The sequence below is a fragment of the Hordeum vulgare genome, chromosome 6H, assembly GCF_904849725.1.
Source record: "Hordeum vulgare subsp. vulgare chromosome 6H, MorexV3_pseudomolecules_assembly, whole genome shotgun sequence".
Lineage (NCBI taxonomy): Eukaryota > Viridiplantae > Streptophyta > Magnoliopsida > Poales > Poaceae > Hordeum > Hordeum vulgare.
Window position 1 is genome coordinate 110,638,707 of NC_058523.1, and position 24,220 is coordinate 110,662,926.

At 48.3% G+C, this 24,220-nt stretch overlaps 2 protein-coding genes across 2 annotated transcripts; both read right to left on the reverse strand.

The window, feature by feature from the left end:
• Positions 1 to 10,124: 10,124 nt before the first annotated feature.
• On the reverse strand, positions 10,125 to 11,306 carry LOC123405982. The gene has a single exon (XM_045099490.1). The coding sequence runs from the start codon at positions 10,710 to 10,712 to the stop codon at positions 10,371 to 10,373; it is 342 nt and encodes a 113-aa protein (XP_044955425.1). The 5' UTR covers positions 10,713 to 11,306; the 3' UTR covers positions 10,125 to 10,370.
• A 4,770-nt stretch (positions 11,307 to 16,076) lies between these two features.
• Positions 16,077 to 19,666, reverse strand: LOC123404768. The gene is made up of 8 exons (XM_045098713.1): positions 19,045 to 19,666; positions 18,828 to 18,961; positions 18,536 to 18,717; positions 18,147 to 18,431; positions 17,552 to 17,610; positions 17,430 to 17,466; positions 17,256 to 17,327; positions 16,077 to 17,161 (listed from the first exon to the last, which is right to left on the reverse strand). Exons 1-8 carry the CDS (start codon positions 19,118 to 19,120, stop codon positions 16,393 to 16,395), a joined length of 1,614 nt encoding a protein of 537 aa, XP_044954648.1. The 5' UTR covers positions 19,121 to 19,666; the 3' UTR covers positions 16,077 to 16,392.
• Positions 19,667 to 24,220: the final 4,554 nt, after the last annotated feature.

The following is a 24,220-nucleotide window of genomic DNA, read 5'->3' on the forward strand; positions in this document are numbered from 1 at the left end:
AATTGGCTTACACTCGCCACAAGCTAAATCAGAGTCACATCAGTACATTACATAATCATAAAGAGTAAGAGCAGGGTCCGACTACGGACGAAAACAAACGAGAAAAGAAGAACAACGTCCATCCTTGCTATCCCAAGCTGCCGGCCTGGAACCCATCCTAGATCAATGAAGAAGAAGAAGAAGAAGCAACTCCAAATGAACAATCAACGCGCTCGCGTCAAGTAACCTTTACCTGTACCTGCAACTGGTGTTGTAGTAATCTGTGAGCCACGGGGGACTCAGCAATCTCATTTCCAAAGGTATCAAGACTAGCAAAGCTTAATGGGTGAGACATGGTTAAGTGGTGAGGTTGCAGCAGCGAATAAGCATATATGAGGTGGCTAACTTACGAGTACAAGAAAATAAGAGGGGGAAGATCTACGCATAACGGGCGTGAACTACTGATGATCTAAAGAATGATCCTGAACACCTACCTACGTCATACATAACCCCACCGTGTCCTCGATCGGAGTAAGAACTCTCGAAAGAGACACTCACGGTTAGGCACACGGTTGGCAAGTTTTAATTAAGTTAACTTCAAGTTATCTAGAACCAGTGTTAAACAAAGTTTCCACGTTGCCACATAACCGCGGGCACGGCTTTTCGAAAGATTTAACCCTGCAAGGGTGCTCCAACTAGTCCATCACAAATTACCACAAGCCGCATAGAAATCCTCAATCACGAGCTCGCGATCTCGTCGGATTCCCTAGTAGAAAACGTCAACTCTGAGATTACCCAAAGCATCACCGGAATCCCGATGCACAAGATATCTCGTCAAAGGTAAAACTAATCCAGCAAGGCCGCCCGGCGTGTCGACGATCCTGATAGGAGCCGCGTATCTCGTTCTTAGGACACGACAGATAAGCTACGCGTACGAGTGCCAAACCTCGAGTTTCCTCGCGGTGGCCCCGCACAGTGCTCTGTTTTGGACCAGCACCATCAGCACTGGCCCTCCCTGTATTATGTGAAATTACTCCTGGGTTCATGACGCCCTATGCTTTCAGTATTAACAAAGTTATTATGTTGGGCAAATGTAGTACCAATGTTGGGCCTTGCCGGACCAGCTTTAATCTAAAACGAATTATCAAGGGGGTCCCCATAACAACCCCGATCGTGTTAGGAGCGCTCAATTATGGAACATAACACCGGTAGCCGAAACTAAGGGGGCAAAGGTGGAACAAAACACCAGGCTAGAAAGGCCGAGCCTTCCACCTTTTACCAAGTATATAGGTGCATTAAATTAAATAGCATTTAATTTGGTGATATGACAAGGGACCCATGTTATCACATGGAAACAACTGCACCTGCAACTAGCAACGCTAACAACATGGTTAAGCAAGCAGTAACATAGCCAATCAGTGGATTGCTAGGTCGAGCAGGTTGAGGGTAATCATGGCATTGTTGAGAGGCTGATTTTATTTAACATGTGGTAGGCAACGTGACATAATCGATAGAAGCGATAAACTAGCATGGCAATGATAGTAATGGTATGTGGGTAAATGGTCATCTTTCCTGAGATCCCGCTTGGAAGAAGAACAACTCCGAGAGGTCGGCGAACCAACGTAGTCGAACGGGTCCTCACGTTCCGACACGCTTGCGGAACTCTATCGAGACAGAGCAAACCGGAAACAAACATCAACACAGATATTCACCACACGATGTACAACATGACGCATAGCCTACTATGATGCATGATCAGATCAAAATGCAAGGGATGGCATGGCAATTCACCTCACGCAAACACTACACATTAAATGATGCTCGATATGCATCGGGTTGCATATCGACGAAACTCCACGATTAATTATTTAATCCACTCCCAATTATTTAACACGCAATATTAAATGTTGTTAACATGGCAAGAGGTGAAGCGGTGATCCTACATGGCATCCTAGACGGTTAACACGCGGAGCATACACCAGAGCTACGTCACAAGAAACATGCAACACGATATATTATGCCATGAATGCATTGTGCATGCAAGTTCATTACATCACGGCAAGAAGGGTAAGGAGCATATGTCGCTACGGCGAGCGAAAAGGGAACTATGTCGGCAAGACGGAAACGATGCCATGGCAACGCTCCTATCCTGATAACTCGGCGAGCAATCGCGCCACCGTACTGGGAACGCGTGCGGGAACGGTAAATAAAGATGGGGTGATCCCGTATCTCGGGTTCCCATGTGTTGAGGCACGACGAAAGAAGACAATGGGCAACGCGCAACATACGGTGCATACATACATACAACTCTTACATCACATGCATTCGGTACACGACACGTCTCATCGGTATACCTTCGAAACGTGCATATCGGAACGGTTCGGATCGGAGCGGACGTCGTGGAAGTAGTTGTCGTCGCGGTCATCGTGGAAGTAGTTGTCGTCGTGGTCGTCGTGGAAGTAGTGGTACTCGGTCTCGTCGACTGTAGTCGTTCGCTCGGTGTCGGCTCACGGTCTTCACCTCGGTAGTCGAACACGGGTCCGTCGATGTTCGGGGTTCGTCGAGGACGTCGTGGTCGTCGTGAACTTGTCGACTCCACGGCGGCGGGGATGGTCTACGCGGCGACGCAACAAAAGCAAGAAAAGCAAAGCAACAACAAACAGCTCCAGCAGCCTAGCAAAGCAAAGCAAAGCAGCAACTAATATCTAGCAGGAGCAACAGCCAAATGCAAGAGCAACCAGCAACTAAGCTACTACAGCAGCAGCCGACAGTAAGCAACTAGCAAGCCATGGCACGCAGCAGCCAGGCAGGCAACAGCAGGCAAATAGCAACAACATGCAGCCTAGCAGCAACTAGCATCGGCTAGCATTAGCAGCAAAGCATCAGGCAGCAAGCACGCAAGTAGCTACATCAGCACCATGCCTTGGCCGGCAGCTACAGCAGCTCAACAGCAACAGCAAGGCACCAGCGACACACAATACAACAACAACAGCATGAGCGCGGGGCGGCAACAACAACTAAGCTAGCCGCTTGCGAGCACTCGGCAGCGATGCAGGCATCTCCAAGCAGCAGCGGCGAACAGCAACATGCGGCAACACCTAGCACGGCACGCAGGCAGCGGCAACAACAACAAGCAGCTGCAGCTATGCAAAGGCAGCAATGGCAAACAGCAGCAGCATCGTGACACCCGGCGGCAAGCAGCAACAGGCAACAACACGCTTCGGCGGCAGCAGCAGCACACGGCGACACAGGGGCCTCGAGCCGGCCGGGAGGAGCCGAGAGGAGGAGGCCGGGGCCCTGGAGGGAACGGCCAGCGCGGCGACCACCGGGGAGCAGGGAGGCGGGGACCGTTGTGGAGCAGGCCATGGCGGCGCCGGCGGAGGCCTGCAGGCGGCGTGGGGACGGCACCGGCGGGCGGCGCGGCAGGGCACCTAGCCACACTCAAACAACGAGGTGCAACTAGCCACACCAGACAAGCACAGATGACATGATGCCATGCATGATGCGATGATGCAAACTAAATGATGATGCCACCAAATAAAATAACCACACGAGGAAACGGAAATAACAGGGGAATCTTCTGGGGCGTCGGTCTCGGGCTGTCACAAGAACGTGCCCCAGATGGGATCTTGCGGAGACAGAAGCTTGCGGCGGCGGAAAAGTACTTTCGATGATCTCCTCATTTTTTCTGGAATTTTTGGGAATATATAGGCGAAAGACCTAGGGTAGAGGTGGCCCAAGGAGCCCACAAGCCTGGGAGGCGCGCCCCCTGGCCACGGCTAGGGGATTGTGGGGTCCCTGGTGGGCCCCTGCCTTGGTTCTCAAGTTCCCCGATCGTCTTCTGTTTCAGAAAAAATATTTTTGGAAGTTTCGTTCCATTTGGACTCCGTTTAAAATCCTCCTCTAAAAAGGGTCAAAAACACAGGAAAAACAAGAACTGGCACTTGGCATTGAGTTAATAAGTTAGTCCCAAAAAAGATATAAAGACATACAAAGCATCCAAAGTTTGACAAGATAATAGCATGAAACCATCAAAAATTATAGATACGTTGGAGACGTATCAATCATATCTACTATATGACTCATGCTCGACCTTTCGGTCTCTTGTGTTCTGAGGCCATGTCTGTACATGCTAGGCTCGTCAAGTTTACCCGAGTGTTCCGCGTGTGCAACTGTTTTGCACCCGTTGTATGTGAACGTAGAGTCTATCACACCCGATCATCACGCGGTGTCTCAAAACGATGAACTGTCGCAACGGTGCGCAGTCGGGGGGAACACAATTTTATCTTGAAATTTTAGTGAGGGATCACCTTATAATGCTACCCTCGTCCTAAGCAAAACAAGGTGCATAAAAGGATTAACATCACATGCAAATCATAAGTGACATGATATGGCCATGAACTTGTGATTCTTGATCTCTATCACCAAAGCCCCTGTTAGAGCATATATCTCCATATGTGGTTTTGGTACTTGATGACAATTCCTATGGACTAATGGTTGCCTTAAGTTACATTTATAGGATTTGTCCATAGGCACTTCTTGAAGTCCATCTGTTGGGTTCAAGGAGTTTATATGATGACCAAGATGGTACTCAAGGTATTATCCAAAGAATGGTCATAGAGACACATGGTTGATCAAGATCTCAGACAAAGAGTAAATCAAGATGATCAACACACAAAGCGTACAAGATGTACCGAGAGGGATCAAGTGATCCCATGGTATGGTAAGCATTGTCCATTACGTGTTTGTGTACTAACCCATGGTCTTCATGAGAGTTCTATGTGGGGGTTAGGTGTGTTTCCATAGGCTTGCGTCAAAGGAAAGATCTCATACAACCCATGGAGTATGACGTCAAGTTGTGATCGTCATCAAGATTGTGGTGTGCAAGATAAAGTGGATCAGCATGAAGATAGCATGCTTGAAGCTTGCCGTCCATTGTGGTGGCAATGGACTTGTGAAGATATGTTGAAGAGTGGCTCACCCATAGTGAGTATGGGGGAGCAATCAACTAGTCTTCATCAAGCCAACGCAATCAAGAAAGGTGGTCCATCTTGAGGAAGCCAAGATCATCATCATCTAGCTCAAGAGGACGAGGTGCAAGGTATAGGTTTGCCCTTGATAGGTTTTCTGGTTAGGATAGATTGTTGTACTATCAAGGGGGGCTCTCAAGTGAGTATCTTGATCGTATCGTTCGTTGAGATCTCAAACCATTTGCATCCTTGCATCATACTTCTTGGCTCTTGTTTGGTGTTTCTCTTTGTGAGTTTTAGAGCTTATGGTCATCTTCGTGACAAGCTCGAGTTCATCGAAAACGGAGTCCATATGCATCTACTATGATGTTTTCGATGTTGGAGTTTTTTCCGGTTCTTCATTCATAGAGGACTCACATCTCTATATCATTGGCATTTTCATATCTGCATGGTCTTAAGATTTCCAACAAGCTTGGGTTTGCTCGATTCAGAGCTCGTATGCGAAAGTTATGGCTGTTTCAGTGGCGAGCGGTAGTACCGCTGGACCTAGCGGTAGTACCGCTGGCTGGCGGTAGTACCGCCCGTGGTCAGCGGTAGTACCGCTCCAGGAGCTTAGTACCGCCTGCCTAGCGGTTGTTCGTGGACGGACCTTTTTGCGAAGACTTTCTTGGCGGTGGTAGTGCCTTTGCACTACCAGGGGCCAGCGGTAGTACCGCTGGAGTGCCAGCGGTAGTACCGCTGCAGCTCGGGCAGAGAGTGGGGGTAACGGTCTGATTCCTTCCCCCACTATATAAAGGGGGTCTTCTTCCCCCTTGGCCTTATCCATCCGTTGAGCTCTTGTTCTACCTCCATTGTTGACATTCTTACAGCTTGCTTACTCTCAATCCCTCCAATGATTCTTGCTTGTTCTTGAGGGAGATGAGAGAGGAGATCTAGATCCACATCTCCACCAATCACTTTCTCCTCTATGTGAGGGGAACCCCTTGGATCTTGATCTTGGAGTTCTTTGTGAGCTCCTTGTTCTTCCTCTCATATTTCTCCATAGCTTTCGTTGTTGTGGAGGGATTTGAGTGTGAGGGACTTGACCACTTCGTGTGTTCTTGCCATTGCATTAGTTGCATCGGGTTGAGTTCTCCATGGTGATACGTGGAAGTGAAGTTTGAGAAGCTTATTACCTTTGGTACTTAGTACCCTAGATATTGTTCTTCGCGGATGCTTTGGCGTGCTAGAAGCTTGGTGGTGTCTCAGAGCTCAATCATTGTGGTGTGAAGCTCCGGGCAAGCGTCGGGGTCTCCAATTAGGTTGTGGAGATTGCCCCGAGCAATTTGTACGGGTTCGGTAACCGCCCCCAAGGGTTGCCACGTGTACGGGTTCGGTAACCGCCCCCAAGGTTTGCCATTTGTACGGGTTCGGTGACCGCCCTCAAGGGTCCCTTAGTGGAATCACGGCATCTTGCATTGTGCGAGGGCGTGAGGAGATTACGGTGGCCTTAGTGGCATCTTGGGGAGCATTGTGGCTCCACGCCGCTCTAACGGAGATTAGCATCCGCAAGGGTGTGAACTTCAGGATACATCATCGTCTCCCCGTGCGTCGGTTATCTCTTACCCGAACCCTTTACTTATGCACTTTACTTTGTGATAGACATATTGTTTATTGTAATATATCTTGCTATCACTTAGTTGTTTATCTTGCTTAGCATAAGTTGTTGGTGCACATAGGTGAGCCTAGTTGTTTGTAGGTTTTGTGCTTGACATATTAAACGTTAGTTTTATTCCGCATTTGTTCAAGCCTAAACGTTAATTATTTTAAAGCGCCTATTCACCCCCCCTCTAGGCGACATCCACATCCTTTCAGCCCCGACATGATCTCCATCGTCACCGGCACCACACCATGATCTCCATCATTGTGCTGCCATCGAGGTTGTCGCGCTAACTATGTTGTTACTACTAAAGCTACTACTATTGATAAAGCAAAGCATCTCCAAGCGCACAAAAATTAAAGACAACCCTATGGCTCCTGCCGGTTGCCATAGCATCGACGTGCAAGTAGATATTTAACTATTACAACATGATCATCTCATACATACAATCTATCATACCATGTCTTTGGTCATATCACATCACATGCATACCCTGCAAAAACAAGTTAGACGTCCTCTAATTTGTTGTTAATGTTTTACGTGGCTGCTATGGGTATCTAGTATGATCGCATCTTACTTACGCAAAACCACAATGGTGATATGCAAGTTGCTATTTAACCTTCTCCAAGGACCGCCTCAGTCAAATCCGATTCAACTAAAGTTGAAGAAACATACACACGCCAGTCATCTTTATGCAACAAGTTGCATGTTAGTCGATGAAACCGGTCTCTCGTAAGCGTACGAGTAATGTTGGTCCGGGCGCTTCAATCCAACAATACTGCCGAATTAAGAAAAGACTAAGGGGGCACCAAATTGAACATCAACGCCCACGAACTCTTTTGTGTTCTACTCGGGATATCATCTACGCATGAACCTTGCTCATGATGCCACTGTTGGGGAACGTCGCTTGGGAAAAATAAAATTTTCCTATGCGCACACAAGATCTATCCATGGCGATGACCATCTACGAGAGGGGAGAGTGCATCTACATACCCTTGTAGATCGCTAAGCGGAAGCGTATATAACGCGATTGATGTAGTCATACGTCTTCGCGATCCAATCTGAGATTCTGAACTCCGCCCATGGTCTGGAGCGATCCATAAGCTGCAGCCATGGCCATCTTGCCAACATGGTCGTGTTTAGCCATCGGAGGTTTGGGACCCCGAGCCCTCCTACCCATTTGGGCCGGCATACCATTTCCCAAGCAACGATGCAGTTTCCTCCTTGAGCCTCCATCTTCCTGCACCATAGGAAGTTTCTACAGATCTTGGACAGGGCTGACAGTGTTTTCGGTGGAATGTTCAATGCAAGCATGGCGTGGATAGGAATTGTGCACAATCCCGAGAGGATGAGAATGAGCCGTCCACTCTTCAGCATGGTGACTGCCTTCCAGTTGGGTAGGCAATTCGTGAACTGGTCCACTAGGTACTGAAATTGTGCCGCTGTTGCCTTCATGAGTGTGAGCGGGAGGCCTAGGTACTTGCGGGGGAACGATGCGCTTGCACACTCAAGCATCCCGCAGATCGCGTCGATTTCCACTTCTTCACAAGATGTTATTGTCAGAAAAACCCAAGGCAATAGTGTGAACCCACTTGGGGCACTATGAATATACTATTATACCCTTGGGCCTTACTAATGCCCCTGCTACTTTTTAAAATTTAATAAAGAGTGTGTTTGCGCCTTATATTAGAAAATTCATTCTGATATTTTTTTAATGATGTGTTGGTTTATAGCATAACACTAGAGGAGCATGTACATAAAAACAAGTATTCCTTTGCTACATTGAGTTAATTACACACACACACACACACGCACAAACGTACACACACACACTCTTGGTATCTTTTTGAGATGACTATGTTAGATGCATGAATTATTTTGAAGTCACCTCTTATGTCACAAGTTTCTCGCAAAAGTGGAACTCACCTTGTGCATCTACTTTCACTTTTGAACCCTCTATGGATTTTGGGGAAGCGTTTATCCTACTTTGTGCACTATGTATTCCAATGCAAAGAATCCTCTTATGTGTGCACAAATGTAGTAGGGACTCAACCTAAACCTCTAGAACCATTGATATTCTTATAATAATATTTTATATGAAATTGTTCCAATCATATTGTCATCAACCACCAAAATCTAAGAGATTGAAAGGTCAACCGCCCTAATGAGGGTTTTGATGTTAATGCCAATGATGATTAGATGGCTAACATTGTTTCGAGCGGGTTTTCAGTATACATATCAATGTTAATGAACCATATTGTTGATCGGCAGCGCCCTAAGCTAAAAGCATAAAAGAAGACGTCACGTCAATTTTTCTACCGACAATTTCTTATTTTTAAGTTGTAGGTATGTCGTACGCCGTGTATTAAGTGTGGGAATCGATAAAGAAGTTTAGCTAAATACCACTCACACCTATGTGAGAGAGAGCCCTCAAATTTCACCATGTTATGTGTTGCATACTAGGGTAAGACACTGGTCAAACTATCTAACCAAATGTGTGAAATATCGCTTTGCTCTCTAAATGAGGTGCACATCAGGTCGGATTGATGTACGACATGCCGAGACCTTCGACACTATATCCGACGGTACCGCTTGTGCAGCCCGCACCAAACAGTGTTTACCTCTAGATGTCCAGTCAACGCCTCAACGCATTTCGGAGACCAACAACTCGTACGAGAGTTGGTTTAACTGCCCTAACTATGGCAGAATATTTCCGAGATGTTAATAAGCGACGTGCTCCACTGGATATGCTTGTGTCAGACCCCGGGTTAGAGCGTTAAACATGTCAGGATGTCCGACTCCGGTCAAACCATACTCAACCAGCCCTTCCTAGAATGGGGCATAGTATGTCCCGTCTCAGACCAGAAACATCTATGAAAAAAAAGGATTTCATGCCTACCAAGAAAACCGACTCAGCATTGTAAGGATTGCGTATTTCCTAATGGTGACTTGAAATCCCGCCTCTTGTGTACCCTTGACACTCGCGAAGCTAGGGAGAAAGTTCGGGAGGGAAATGATAAAATATGCAAACCTGAGAGGGCCAAATACTAAATTTATCCTATTCTAAACTTTCTAAAAAAGTCCTTCACACTTTTGCTGGGGTGGTTATGTGTGTGTGGGGGGGGGGGGGGGGGGAGGGAGCACATCTAGCTCCGCCACCGACCACGTGGATTCAAACCCTTGCATCACTCCTTGATATTCTAAAGGTAATAACGGATCGGTAACATTGAGTATGTCCGCTTTGCGTGAAAAAAGTAAAACCGTCGTATTTTCATTGAGAAAATGCCAAACTTAGAGAGACTTCCCTACCATACTTGTAGAGTTCAACCCAGACATTTTGCATTTGTGAATGGAAGGAAAAAACATGAACCACAGATATGGCTATTCCGAACTTCAATAGGCGCTCCAAAGTTTCCAATCCTTTTCACGCATCTAGCTCCGCCACCGACCACGTGGGTTCAAACCCTTGCATCACTCCTTGATATTCTAAAGGTAATAACGGATCGGTAACATTGAGTATGTCCGCTTTGCGTGAAAAAAGTAAAACCGTCGTATTTTCATCGAGAAAATGCCAAACTTAGAGAGACTTCCCTACCATACTTGTAGAGTTCAACCCAGACATTTTGCATTTGTGAATGGAAGGAAAAAACATAAACCACAGATATGGCTATTCCGAACTTCAATAGGCGCTCCAAAGTTTCCAATCCTTTTACATGTACACCACGATCCGATTTCAAAATAAATATCGCATATCACCTGATCATGCGACGGACGGAGACTAGTCACCCGCTGTCCATGATCCGTAGCCTGGAAGGCCCAGGCTGAAACTCCCTGATCCTCCTCCCAGCATCCCGCCCGGGCGTCCGCGCCACCCGCACCCGTGCGAGCAATGCGCGTGCGGCGGCCGCCGCTGTCGCCTCCTTCCTCTCGGCCGCCGCTGCGGATTCCTTGGCCGTCTCTGGCTCCGAAGAAGGCGCCGCCGCCTTGGCCCGGGCCGCCGTCAGGCGGTGCAGCCTGCACCGGAACGAGCCCGGGTGCGTCGTCGGCGCGCACAGGCAGTACCTGGCCGGCTTGGCGGCCTTGGGCTTGGGGCACGAGGGAGAGGAGGAGGTCACGGCGGCCATGGGAGCTGTTAACCGGGGTAACAAGTAACTAGTACTCCCTCTGTAAACTAATACTCCCTCCGTACCTAAATACTTGTTGTTGGGAACACTAGTCTAGTTCTCTCCAACTACAAATATTATGATACAAAGGAAATATAAGAATGTTTAGATTATTAAAATAGTGTTCTAAATGCTTTTATATTACTTTACGGAGGGAGTAGTAGGGAGACGTTTGATGATCGTTTTCGTTTGACGATGCGCGGATGTGATGTTTATCTCGGCGCATCAGTCACTAGTGTGCGTGCATGCATGCATGCATGGTGTGATCGCCTTTGTTGCGGAGCGCAACTGCCTCCTTGTTTGGAGGCGTGCAAGGGCGAGAGGGTGAGAAATGGGCACCGGAGATCCTACAAACATGGCGCCTCGTTTATCCAAACCGATGGATGGGAACCGATCAAAATGGCCATGTGCAAAATACAAAAGGCTGGGAGCACGTATCTTGCACATATGGGCTAGTTCTTTTCACAAGGGATTCTATCGAATCTAGATTCCGGAAAATTCTTCCACAATCCGCTTCTTCCAGAATCTGTCGTCAAGTTCTTTTTAAAAATTGTAGTTTTAGATTATAGAAAATGTTGTGTGTTGAAATGTTTGTACTATCCTTAGACAGAAAATATTTAATTATTTGTTAACACTTTATTGTTACCAAATGTTCTTTCGATGACATTTCGCAAAGAAGAATGTTGATGGTTGAATGTCTCATATCTCTCAACTGATGGGTGTTGTTGAAAATCTGATACATGGTATCGTTTCCTTTTATATGGTGCTAGGTAACTAATCCTGTTTGGATATTTGGAAATGAAAAAGATAATATTTAGCTATAGTAGGACATCAACATATAAATTTTTACAACATACTTCCTCCTTTTCGGTTTATAGGGCTCATTTTAAAATTTTCATATTTTAATTATATAAGGCTCATTTTGAGTCCAACTGAGTTAAAGTGATTTGAGTCACATGCCAAATTTAATTCATAAAGTTTAAAGAAAGGAAATGAGTGGATATGCATGCATCGTTTTCTATATCCATCATGCAAGTCCAATGAGAAAGAGAATGCTACATTTATTGCTTCCGCGACTCCTAGGGTTCCTGCAGCCGCCGCCGCCGGCGATGGCCTCCCCCGCCGCCGCCGGCCGTCCCCGCCCCCTCCCCCCTCCTCCCCCTCCCCCTCCCGGATCCACCCCGGGCCGCCTCCTCGGGAGGTGGCCGGGGCGGCGCGAGCTCCGCCCCTCTTCGGCCTCCATCCTCCTCCTTCCCTTCCTACCGCCGCCGACGGCCGCCCCCGGCGCTTGGCCGGGTGGTGTTGGCGGCGGCCGGAATGCCTATCCCCGCGCGCGCCTCCTGGCCCGGGATATGGGGGCGGCGGTGGTGCTCCTCGGCTCGACGATGGTCCGGCGACCCGACAGCAGTGGCCGGCGACGCGTGAGATGGTGGCGTTGCCCCTTGGCGATGAGACGGCGTGGTGACGCAGGTTGGCCGGTGGCGCGTCCCCGGCCCAGATGTATGCCTGGGTCCTAGCGGGCCGGTTCCCGGCGTGGCTTCATCGTCGTCTGTGTGGTGAGGAGGAGCAGCTCGGATGTGGGGCGGCGACGCCGAAGGCGCGCCTGCTGCAGCGTGATGGCGGGAGCTTTACGGACGTGGAGAGCCCGACCGGGCCTGTGGGCCCACGGGCCTGGTATGCTCCTGCTATTGTGCCCGGTCGGCTGTCGTCGTCGACGGTGGAGGTTGTACCCTCCCGCGTGCCGACGGTGTTGTGGCCCTAGTCCCGGCTCCTATTCCCCGATGTGCAGGCCTCACTTCATGGTGCCGTGGTGAGATGGCGTGGAGGCTTCATGACCGCGGTGGCGCAAGATGGTGGTCGCTTTGGTGGCAGGCTCTGGAGCATCCGAGGTGAAGGTTGGGATCGAGGGAAACCCCTGTCGGCCTGGCCGACACCGATGCGGCGACGCTTGTGGGTGCCGTCGGACCTTCCTGGAGGGCGTCGGGGGGCGACCCTTCCTCTTGCCTCGTCAAGTACCGGGGGAAACCCTTGACGGCAGCGTCGTCATCGTCGCAGTCCTTCTTGGAGGTGTTGATTGATACCGGTGCTTTGGAGCCTTGGAGCTTGGTGGGAGATCTTCGGTGGGCGCAGTGGTCGTGAAGCTTCTTCGTTTTCGTTGATCCGCCGTTGTCGGCATTTTTTCTCTTGTTGTTTCTCTTTCGTTTCTTTTGGGTGTGATTGTGCTGCTTCCGCCCCAGCACCTGCTGTTGACTGTATCGGTTGGTTGCTTTGTAATACAAAGCGGGAGGAAACCCTTTTTCTGCGTAATTGAATATGTGAGATATATTTTATTGGCTAGTTAAAATTAGTGTCATCAACTTACATTTCATCTTGGTTGATGTGATTTCAGATTTGAGCCCTATAAACCGAAAAGGAGAGAATACCATCTTGAATATAACAAAAATGAAACTCCATGGGCACTAGCACCCATGGTTTTATTGATATAGAAGAAGCATCCCTCATGAGAAACCAGAAATTCGTCCCCGACGTGGATCGAACCCTGGTTGCTGGAGACGCCACTGCGCTCCCTTGCCACTAGGCTACAGCCTAGTTCTCCATCTTGAATATAACAATATGAACATATGAGAGAGTTTAACTATGGAGGGTTGTGAAAAGTGATCATAACAAACTATGACATCGCTCCATACATGTGTCTCATGATCAGATCCGGGCCACCTGAAAACAAAAAATATGAACCTCATATCCAAATCACACACTGCCATAACATTTTCACTTGTGTAACCTTTTCTATTCCTGTGTTGGGGCTCCTACTCCTTGGGCACACTCACCTTAATGTGTTTTCCCATCAATGGCTCCAATATCATGTTCAAAATGAGGCCAAAACTTTGTTTTTCTAAGTTCTGGATGCGTCTCAGAAAAAGTTGGATCGAATGGTCTAATGTAATCGCGAGCCATGCTGCACACTTCAAAACCTCGTCGAATTTTTCTAAGTACTGGACGCAACAACCCTAGCCATAGCCGCGCTGGAGACAGGGCCGGAGCTGTGGAGGGAGCAAAGGACGGCGACGAGGGGACCTGGCCGGTGGCGGTGCGATAACCCAAGCCGTCATTGCGCTGGATGGCATTCCGAGTGTAATTAGTTGATAGGATAGGGATACACTTATATTTTGAAACCTTTTCTTTTGAGGGACTCTTTCAAAATTTTCAGATTGTGGGAAAAACAGCTTTTTTTGGAGCTTTTGGATTGCATTAGGATTCTAAAGAATCCTCTCAAGATTTTGAAAGACAAATCCGGTTCTTTTGACTCAAGATTTTTAGACTGAAATTCTCCACAATCAGCTGAAAAGAGGTGGACCTATTCTAGTCTTATAAGAGACATATTTTTTTATGAGACGCGGTAAGAAAGAGTTAGAGCAACTCTACCATATCCTATGTCCTGTAATTACAAGACGTGTTCTATATCATTGATTTTTTTGAGAAAATTACATCTAACAGATTCTCTAAAACGCACTCCCAAAAAAATACCTTTTGCCAAATTGTTCAAACGTTTGCTCAAAAAATTGGGAAAAATTATCATGTATCAAAACAAACATAAACAATTCAAATACACCACAACAGACACCGCAAAAAGTATACGCCACACCATAATGAGCATTAAGTAAAGTTCAACCAACCAAACAAACATAAACCAAATTTGTGTCGAAAGGTACCGAAAAGCTATGAAAGATCACAATGGCTTCACTCACTCGGGCCGTCACCACCGGCACCACCATTGCCGACACCAGAAAAGCGTCATCTCCCTCGGTGTTTTAGTTATATGACCTACTACTCCTTCTTAATGTTTGGGTGTATCGCATGTCCACCTCCTTGACCTCCTCCACCCTGTCGGCATCTCTCGTCATCTCTTGATATATGGCATGGTCATGGCAATGTCGTCGAGGCCGAGTGTGTGGCTGGTATTCAACTGTTCCATGAAATTATCTGCATCATCATTCATTTGCTCACTAAAATATCAATGAAAAAACCTAACAACCAAATCGAACCTTGTGTCATTCAGTTGAGCAATCGCAAAACAAAAATATACATATTAACATTGCAGGCATACCCTCGAGCATCAGGGCCCAGAGTGGTGCCAAATGTGCGGCCCGCACAGGGTCCATAATTTTGAGGGCCCCAAATTTATTATATAAGTGTAGTATTGAAAAAACCTAACTGCTTGCGCACTCGGCCGCTGTCTGGGCCTTAGAGTCGGCTAGACTCGAGGCATCGAGCGCTGAAACACCAAGTAGGATCGTTCCTTGATTGTCCTCATCTATGAGATGGCAAAGGGAGCGCTAGGCCCTGTCGTCGCCGATCGTGGGATTGCTTTGATCTACGAGTCATCGGTCTAAAAAAATAATATCGTTTCGAACGGGATCAAGCATGCCCTGGGATTGGGGATCGTGTGGAACACACAAAAACTCTTGATCAGGAAACAGGAACCGCAGTCGCGTCCGATGCGTCGGTCGGACGGCGTCGATGCAGAAAAGGAACACTTTCGTCTCATTAAGTCATTCGATCAATTGGATTCAGATCAACATGCCAATGTCGTCGTTGCCTTTCTCGCCTCTTCTTTCGAATTTCAGACTCGTCGACACTGTTTCGTTGGAATCATTGGTGACCGACTTCAGCCTCCACGTGCTTAGCGAGTCCTCATTTTAATTAACTTCAGTTCTTATTCTTAATTTCTAATTTTCTACTTAATTATTGACAAGGATTGTTACTTTATTAGAGATTGATTTTTACCTCTTCGCTTAATTAAAGATCATAGTTTAGCAGTTCTATCGAACAGGATCCGAAACTAGATGAGTTTGATGGTTCGTCTAATTGCCAAATATTAAACATGATCTCCAAACTAGATTTATTTTAAAAAATACTAAAAAAATAAGGATGTTCAAATAAATAGCGACCGAGAGTTGGATAGGTATGATTTTTACATGTCCAATTATTTTGTAAGACACTATGTTACATACATTTTTAAAAATCTGTTAGATATCTATACATTATAATTATTTGTTAGTTTTTTTATAAATTAGAGCCTATTTCTTAGTTTCGCACAACCCTGTATTTTGCCGGCGCAGCCCTGTCGAGCATGTCGGGCTCCGAGTCTCGCCCGAGTTTGTCTCCTTTTCACCCTCCGGGGGATGGGTGGGGGGCTGGCTCAAGGCAACCGTCGCCTTCATCTTGGGCTAGTGGGTTCTAGGCAGACTAAAACCCACTAGAAATTTATATACAAAGGTTATATACGAGAAATTTGGGTTTGAGGGGGGTCTGCTAGACATTCCCTTGAACTTTTTGGGATCGGCTACAGTAGCTCTTACAATCTTGCCGTGGGACAATGTTCCAGGTTCTAATAATAAGCTCATAATCATCTTTGTGTTTAGCCTTGGTGTTTTGTATTTGTAATTTTTTGGTTGGTTAGTCATACATAACTCATAAGCATCTTTCACAGCAGCAAGAAAACTGCAGCTGATCGATCCATTTGACGGTCCAAGTTTGAATTAGTGCCTTCCTATGATATTCAACACTGTTAATGCAGGAAGCCCCTGCCGGTTGGAGGTTCACTAGCATATGAGATCCGGCCTAATAATAAGTAGAACGCTCACATGTACGGCCTTCTTCTCGGGCTGTGCAGCAGCCCCTTCTCCTCCAGGGGGTACCTGAACGGCGGCGGCGGCGGCGCCATGAGCTCCATCTCCCTGGCATCGCTCCTCTTCCGCCTCTCCCTCGAGTGCACGACCCACAGCAGCATCGATAGCAGCCCGGCGGCCGCGACGGCCAGCAGGCCCCTGTACACCTGCTTGCTGTACCTCCGCAGGCCGGGGCAGTGGTCGTCGCCGACGGCCTGGAACGCGCGGCGCACGAACGCGCAGTCGGCCAGGTCCACGAGCACCGGCCCGTAGCGGGACAGCCCGTAGCTCACGTTGGCGGCGCCGAGCATCTGCGCGAGCATGGACGGCGTCACGCGCCCGGCGGTGGCGCAAACCTCCGACCCGCCAACGTTTACCGTCCGGCACACCTGGCCGCTCCACGCCCGCAGAGCGGCGTCCGGGCCGGCGACCTCGCCGGGCGCGCAGGCGCGGTCGCGGAGGTCCGGCGTGTAGGGGTTGCAGAGCGGCGGGAGGGGCGGGCCCGACTGGTTGTAGTTGAGCGGCGGCGAGAGCGGCGCCTGTGGCGGGAAGTCGCGGTTGGACACGTTGGAGATGACGCCGTTGAGCACGGCCACCAGGCGGTAGTTCACCTCCTTGCTCCGGCCGAGCGCCTCCGTGGCGGCGGCCGTGTCCACGCACGGCAGGATGTCGTCCAGCGCCGTGTGCTCCTGCGGGCGCCGCACCCACTCGCCCATCGCCACGCACGTGTCCCCCGCCACGCTGAAAGAAAACACATGGCGCCACGAGCTGTGCGTGTCAGTACTGAGCTTCTTCTTGCGTGAACTATGTTGAGGTTGGTGGCTGGCAAGCTTACTTGTGCAGGAGGAGGAAAGTGCCGCACATCACAAACGTTGCCGCAACCAGAATCCACCCAAGGAACACCAACCTGCAGACATACGGACGGACCAACAGTCAGCCGTGCAAGCTTAGCTTGACACCCAAGTCTCAAACCGCATGCGGCTACATTAGATTAGATAACTACGCTTACACATAGACCAGCGACTCCAATCCACACGCCGAGAACACTGCAAAATGTACAGGTTCAGCAGAAGCAAAAATAATACTGTATTTCAGTTTAAGGATCAGTGACCAGTGCTGCCCAGTGCTCACCAAGACCAGCGAAGGCTAGGATCAGCATCCCGGCTGCAAGAACAATGAGGATCTTCCTTCTGCGACGCGACGGCAAATTAGTTAGGAATCTAAGGTCCTGTTTGGAACCATAATAGATTATAATAATCTGGATTATGAACATAGATTATATAATCTGGTTTATAAAAATAATTCAGGTGGACATGTTTGGAGGCCAGATTATATAAACTGTAAATCAGCTTTTAAATTGTACAATGACATGTTTGTCCTCAGTTTACAAGGAAAAATAGAAAAGTGGCGGTGGCACTGCGTAATTCTCCTGAAGTTTACAAGGATAACACGTCATTTGTAATTCATAATCTCATTTTAGTTGGGGTAGAGGAGATTATGAGATTATAATAATTTGGTCATCTAGTTTATAAAATCTACAATATAAACCATCCTGTTTGAAAATACAATTGATTATAAAACCAGATTATATAATCTGGGTGGTTCCAAACAGGGCCTGAGTACTAGTGATTCAGTTGTGGTTCTTCATTTTTGGATGCAAATGTTTCGTAAGTTTCTTGAAGTTTCAGGCAAGGAACAAACGAGTACTGCAGTTTTAGTGGCGTACATTGTGTCCAGCGCGTCTCGGATCTTGGCGGAGTTGCTGGCGGTGCGTGCGGCGAGCTCGTCGGAGGCGGAGCCCACCTTGCGCACGACGTCGTCGATCCTCCCCTTGACGTCGTCGGGCAGCGAGACGGGCCCCACGCCGGCCGCCTTCGCCGCCTCCAGGAACTCCGAGAAGGTCCGCAGGTTGTCCACCGTGTCGCCCGACTGCTTCACCACGTAGTCCACCGTCGCCGCCGTGCTGCCGTGGAACCGGCCCTGCCCGTCGTACAGGACGGCGCACCCGATGCTGCAACGCGCACACGTGGGGGAAGAGGCTGGTTAGGATAGCGGCGGCGGGTGTGATGCAGGTGAGGGAACGGCGGCGAGGTGATCGGGGGGAAAAAGAATTACGCGGCGGCGGCAGTGAATGCGAGGAGCAGCAGGAGCGAGACGACCAGGGCTGCGCGGGAGTAGGAGGTGCTGCGGCTGGGGCAGCAGCAGTAGCAGCACCCGGCGAGGAACAGGGCGGCGCCGAACACGACGAACCAGACTCCGGCCGCCGCGAAGACCGGCGCCGCGCTGAAGCCCACCGACTGCATAATCGCATCCCCGAAACAACGACAGAATTTATAAGCCGGGATGCATCAAGAACTGAATTTCACCGACTGCGGACGGATCAAGAGTTTTCAGGACGAGAACTCACGGCCCAGTAGTGCTCGCTGCTGATGTTCCAGCCGCCGGTGTAGTACCTCAGCCCGTCCAGGGGGTCCTTCCGCTGCGTCCGCGCCGCCGCGAGCACGAACGGCGAGCTCACGCCGGGCGCCACCGCCGCCGCCGCTGCACATGGTCCCACCAAAATTCTCAAAAACGATTCGGCGAGCACGATTCATGGAAGGGAAGGCGGGTTGGAGGTTACCCACCTGACGCACCGACGGCGAGCATGGACGCAAACATGAAGAAGACGAGCAGGACGAGAGGAGCTTCGCGAGACGCCATGATGATCGTGGCGCGCGGCGATCGGAACGGCCGGTCAATGCCGCGTCGCGCTCCCAACCAAATTTGAAACGGCCGGGACTTTCGCCGTGATACCCGCAGCGCAGGAATACCTATCTGCTGGCTGTGCGCTTGGAGATCGGAAGATCCCGAACGAAAGAGGGATCGTGGAAGAAGAGGAAGAAGAAAAGACCGGCGCGCGGCGTGCGTGACGACGCCGAGCGACGAGCTCGTGGGTGTGACGTCTCGTCGCAGGAGAAAAAAAAGGCCGCAGTTCTTGAGCGGCCGCGTACGCTATTTCTTTTTCAGTTCTTTATCTACTGCTGCTGTTGGGTTCATCCAATCCAACCAATTCGCGAATCTCAGTGCGAGTGTGGGGGGTCACAGCTGGCGAGAATGAGAATTTAGTGCCGATATTAACTACCACTACGGCTTCTTCCAGAAGAAAAGTAATGAGTGATGAGGTTTGGCATTTTTCCGGATACTGGTTCAGATGCAATTGCGTTTGATCTTGGATGTTTGCATAGCCGCATAGTCATGCCCGGCTAGTGCGCCTGGTGCTCGGCACTGGGTAGTGCTTTGGCAATTTTTGGGAACTCTGGCACCGAGTTATTGCAATTTTCAGGCTGCACGTCGCCTCTTGGCGACGGCATGATCTCCTCCACTCCACCCCGAAATCGGAGACGTGGGGAGAATGGGTCGTGCCGTGCGGCGTGCCATGTGAACGGCCGCGGCGGTGCATGGGCGTGACCGCGTGAGCCGTGATAGATGTCTTGCAGCCATCGCCTTCGGGCATTTGTGACGCAAAAGGCCTGTTTGGTTCATGACTAACTTTGTCACAACTAACCTTAGACAAAGTGTGGCTGCCACAAAAAGTGTGGCTAATAAAATGAACACCACAAGTGTGGCAAGATTTGGTAAAAAAATGAGTGTATGACATGTGGACCATATAACTAGAAAAATGTGGCAAGCCACAAGTGTGACAATGAACCAAACACATGCCTAAGGTATTGTGACATGACTAAGGTTAGACGTGGCAACCTTAGGCTGGGAACCAAACAGCCCCAAAGCCTTCGTGGCGCACTTCATTTCAACTCGAATAAGGATACATCGTGTATTATATCTGAAACAATATATCCAGGTTAAATCTCGGGCCGACGCGCAGGAGAGAGTGACCGTGGGGAGCATCCACGTACCCATGCGTGACCGTGTGCCGCAAGCCACGCCCGAGTTGGGCATTCTAGGGCCTAGGCCCGTGTCGAGCGTCAGGCAGGGAGAGGCCCCGGCCCCGCTAAGGGGAGGCCCGCGTGCTACAGGAAGCGGCGATAGGGTTTCGGCGATATCCCCACCCACCCCCGCAGCGTCGCCCATTCCAGATCTCGCCTCCCTCTTCGGCCACTTCTGGGGAAAAGCTAGGGTTTCGCCACCTAGGGTTTCACCTTCCTTCGGCTGGTGGGAGGGGAAGGTTGGAGGGGATAGTAGATCATTCGCCGAGGTGACAGCGTCGCCGCCGCGGAATCCACCCATGGCAGGGCGAGAGATTGGTGGCCGTGGGTTCCGTGGAGATGGAGGTGGCGAAGGTCGATTCGGGCGCGGTGGAGGTGGTGGTCAGATCGGACCTGGAGGAGGTCGCGGCCGTGGCGGAGGCGATCGCAACATGGTGTGGACGCGCGAAGCCGAAGACGGTGGGCAAAACTTCTCCAACGTAGATCCACGACATGGTGGTTCCGACAAGGCCAGATGGGAGGCGGCGGCCATGGAGGTGCAAGGAGGAGCTCACGGGGAGAAGTGGGGCGACAACATCACCCAGGTCCCCGCGGGTGGATCTGCGGGGGGACGACTTCAGGAGACGCGTCCGCAACATCTTCATCAACCTCCTGATCGTCGACATCCTAGTCCCGGCAATAGGAACACCTCTCCACTAGTGGGAGGCGCTGAGGTTTGCGTCACTTGCAAGGATCCTGGGCACTTGCCTATTTGCTGTCCGCGTGCTATCTGTGGTATATGCGGGATTCATGGACATCTGGCCCCTATATGCAATACTGTTCTTCCATGGGAGTGCGTAGCACCCATGTGTGGGTTCCAGACAGAGGGGAAGGGCTTTTTCTATATCCATGATCATAGTACGCCCAGCCAGACTACTGATAGGAACAGGTTTATTGTGATTTCTATGGTTGAGGGTCATGCATCTGGTAGACAGTTGGAGGAATTTTTTAACACATACATCAATACTAACTGGAGGTGCTCGGCCAGATCTATTGGCCCTAATACCTTTGTTATGAGATTTCCATCTCCTAGAGATGTGGATAAAGCTTGCTTTGCTGAGAGTATGAACGTTAAGAGCTGTGGTGCTATGATTAACCTGAGAAAGTGGTCTGAATCTGTGGGGGCTAAAGGGGTGCTGAATGTTGCTTGGGTCAATGTGAGTAACATTCCTCTAGATAAGAGACATGAGAGAATATTGCTTATGTGGGATCTCTGGTGGGAGTAACCTTGGAAATTGATAAAGCTACTATAAATAGGCCTGAATCTGTTAGGATTAAGCTCGGTTGTAGGGATGCTGAGGACATTCCTGCTTCAGCAGAAGGGGTGTTGGGAGGACACTTTTATGATCTCTTCTTCTCTGTTGATAAAATCTTGATTAAAAATCCTCCAAGAGAGAGAATTGGAGTGCAGCAAGAAAATGAGGAAGGTAATGCTGCTAAAAAAGCTAGGTTTAATACTGATACTCGTGTTGAAAGAAGCATTGCATCCTCATCTAATATGGGGGAGTCTTCGGCTCCCCCAGGAACAACTGGAGGTGGTTATGGGAAAAATGTGGTGATGAATCCTGTGGAAGAAAACATGGAGGAGGAAAAGAAACAAAATGAGAGTGAGGACATGTTGTCTGAGGAAGAAAGTGAGGAAGTGGGGGATGAACTACATATTTATACTATGGTGGAAGAGATTGAAAAATCAAAACAATGAGGAAAGGGGGAATGTGGACTCTGGGATGGTATCCTATGATGAAATTATAGTGAACTCTATGCAGATTGTGCCAAGCTCTATTTCTGTTTCTGGTAAAAAATTCTCATCATATCTTGATGCTTGTATGGGGGAACCTGTGGTGACTGAGATGGATCCTAGTGAAATCTTTGGTAATCAAAAAACACAATCCTATTTGGTGCAGTCCCCTGATAATTCTGGTGAGAAAGTGGAAGTGATTCCTACTCCCCCTGTGAGGGAGGAAATGCAAGTCAGGTGTAGCAAGAGGAATGTGGGGGCCAATGTGGAGCATATGGGTGTCAGAGCTGAGAGGCTGGCTCAAAAGAGAGATCTGCAAGATAACATCATATCTCCTGGTAATTCTTTTGAAGTTTTATCCAATCTTGAGATTATATCTGCTGCTGTCAAAATGGGTGTTAATATTCCTGATGATAATTTTGAAACCATAGATATTATAAGAGAAGTTGAGATTTCCAGAGCTAACATTGCTAAAAAAGTTGATAAGAGTGATAATCAACATGATAAAGTTTTGTTTATCACGAATGCTGCTGGAGAAGCATCTCCCTTAGATACTGAGTGGGTAGGAGATGAGGGCTTAGATGCTGATGACTTTACTGTGGTTAGATCCAGGAAGAAAGAAAGGAAAAAAAAAGTTAATATTACTATATCTAAACCTGTGACTAGAAGTCCAAAGCAGAAAGTGGGGGATGGTGCACGTAAGGCTATGGCTCCTGGCAAACCTAGCACCAAAACTCAAAATCCAAAAAACAGAAAAAATGATTAGTCTCTTTTGGAATTGTAGAGGGATTGGGAAGAGAGGCATGGGGACATATATTTCTGACTTGGTCAGAGACTTTAAGCTTGATTTTGTTGGGATTCAAAAAACTATGAAGAAAGATTTTTCGCCTAAATTCTTGAGAAAAATTGATCCTGGAGAAGCTTTCAGTTGGAAGTGGATCCCTTCGGAAGGGAAGTCGGGTGGAATAGTGGGTGGCTTTAGAAGTAATGTGTTTGATCTTGTTAACTGTGTTGAGGGCAAATATCTTATGAATTTCGAATTGTGGAACAAGATTCTTAAGAGGAAATGTTGTATTCTGGTGGTATATGGATCAGCACATGAAGAATTTAAAACTGATTTCCTGACAGAGCTTGCAGCTACATGCAGTCATATTACTTGTCCCTACATTGTGGGGGGGGGATTTTAATATCCTTAGATTTGTTGGGGAGAAAAATAAGAGGGTGAGGCTAGGACACTCCTCAAACCTTTTTAACTCCATTATTAATGCTCTTTCCTTGCGGGAGGTGGATATGAGTGGTGGCATTTATACCTGGTCTAATAATCAACAGGATCCTACTTTGGAGAAACTGGATAGAGTTTTCATGTCCAAATCCTGGGAACATCTGTTTCCTTTTACTTTTGTTAGGAAGATTATAAGAGAGATTTATGGACCACTGTCCCCTGATTCTTAATACCGATGATAATATTCCCATTAATTTTGGAAAGAGGGATTTCAGATTTGATCTGAATTGGTTGAGAAAACCTGAATTTAATACTCTAGTGGCTAAAATATGGATGCAACCTGTATATTCTGGTAATCCTATTGATATCATGAATATCAAATTGAAGAGATTCAAAAAATATTTTAAAGGGTGGGGCTCAAATAATTTTGGTCAAGCCAGGAAGAGAAGAAAGCGGTTGAGGGAGGAATTAGGGCATATTGAGGAGTTGCAAGAAAATGATACTTTGAGCCCTGAGCTTTATTGCAAAAAAGTGGAGATGCTAGTAGAATTAAATAGCTTGCTGATGGAAGAGGAGGTAGCTTGGCTACATAAATCACATGACAATTGATTGCTAAAAGGTGATAGTAATACTGAATATTTCCATAGGATGGTGAATGGGAGGAGAAGGAGAAATACTATCATTTCTCTTAGCTGCGGGGATATGATAATAGAAGGGAATAAGAACATGCTTAAACATGCTACTAATTTTTATAAAGATCTTTTTGGCCCTGCTCCTGGAAACCTATGTAAGATAGATGGGAATACGTGGGATGATAAAGAGAAATTGGGAGATATTGAGAATTTTCTCTTACTTAGGCCTTTTTCGGATACAGAAGT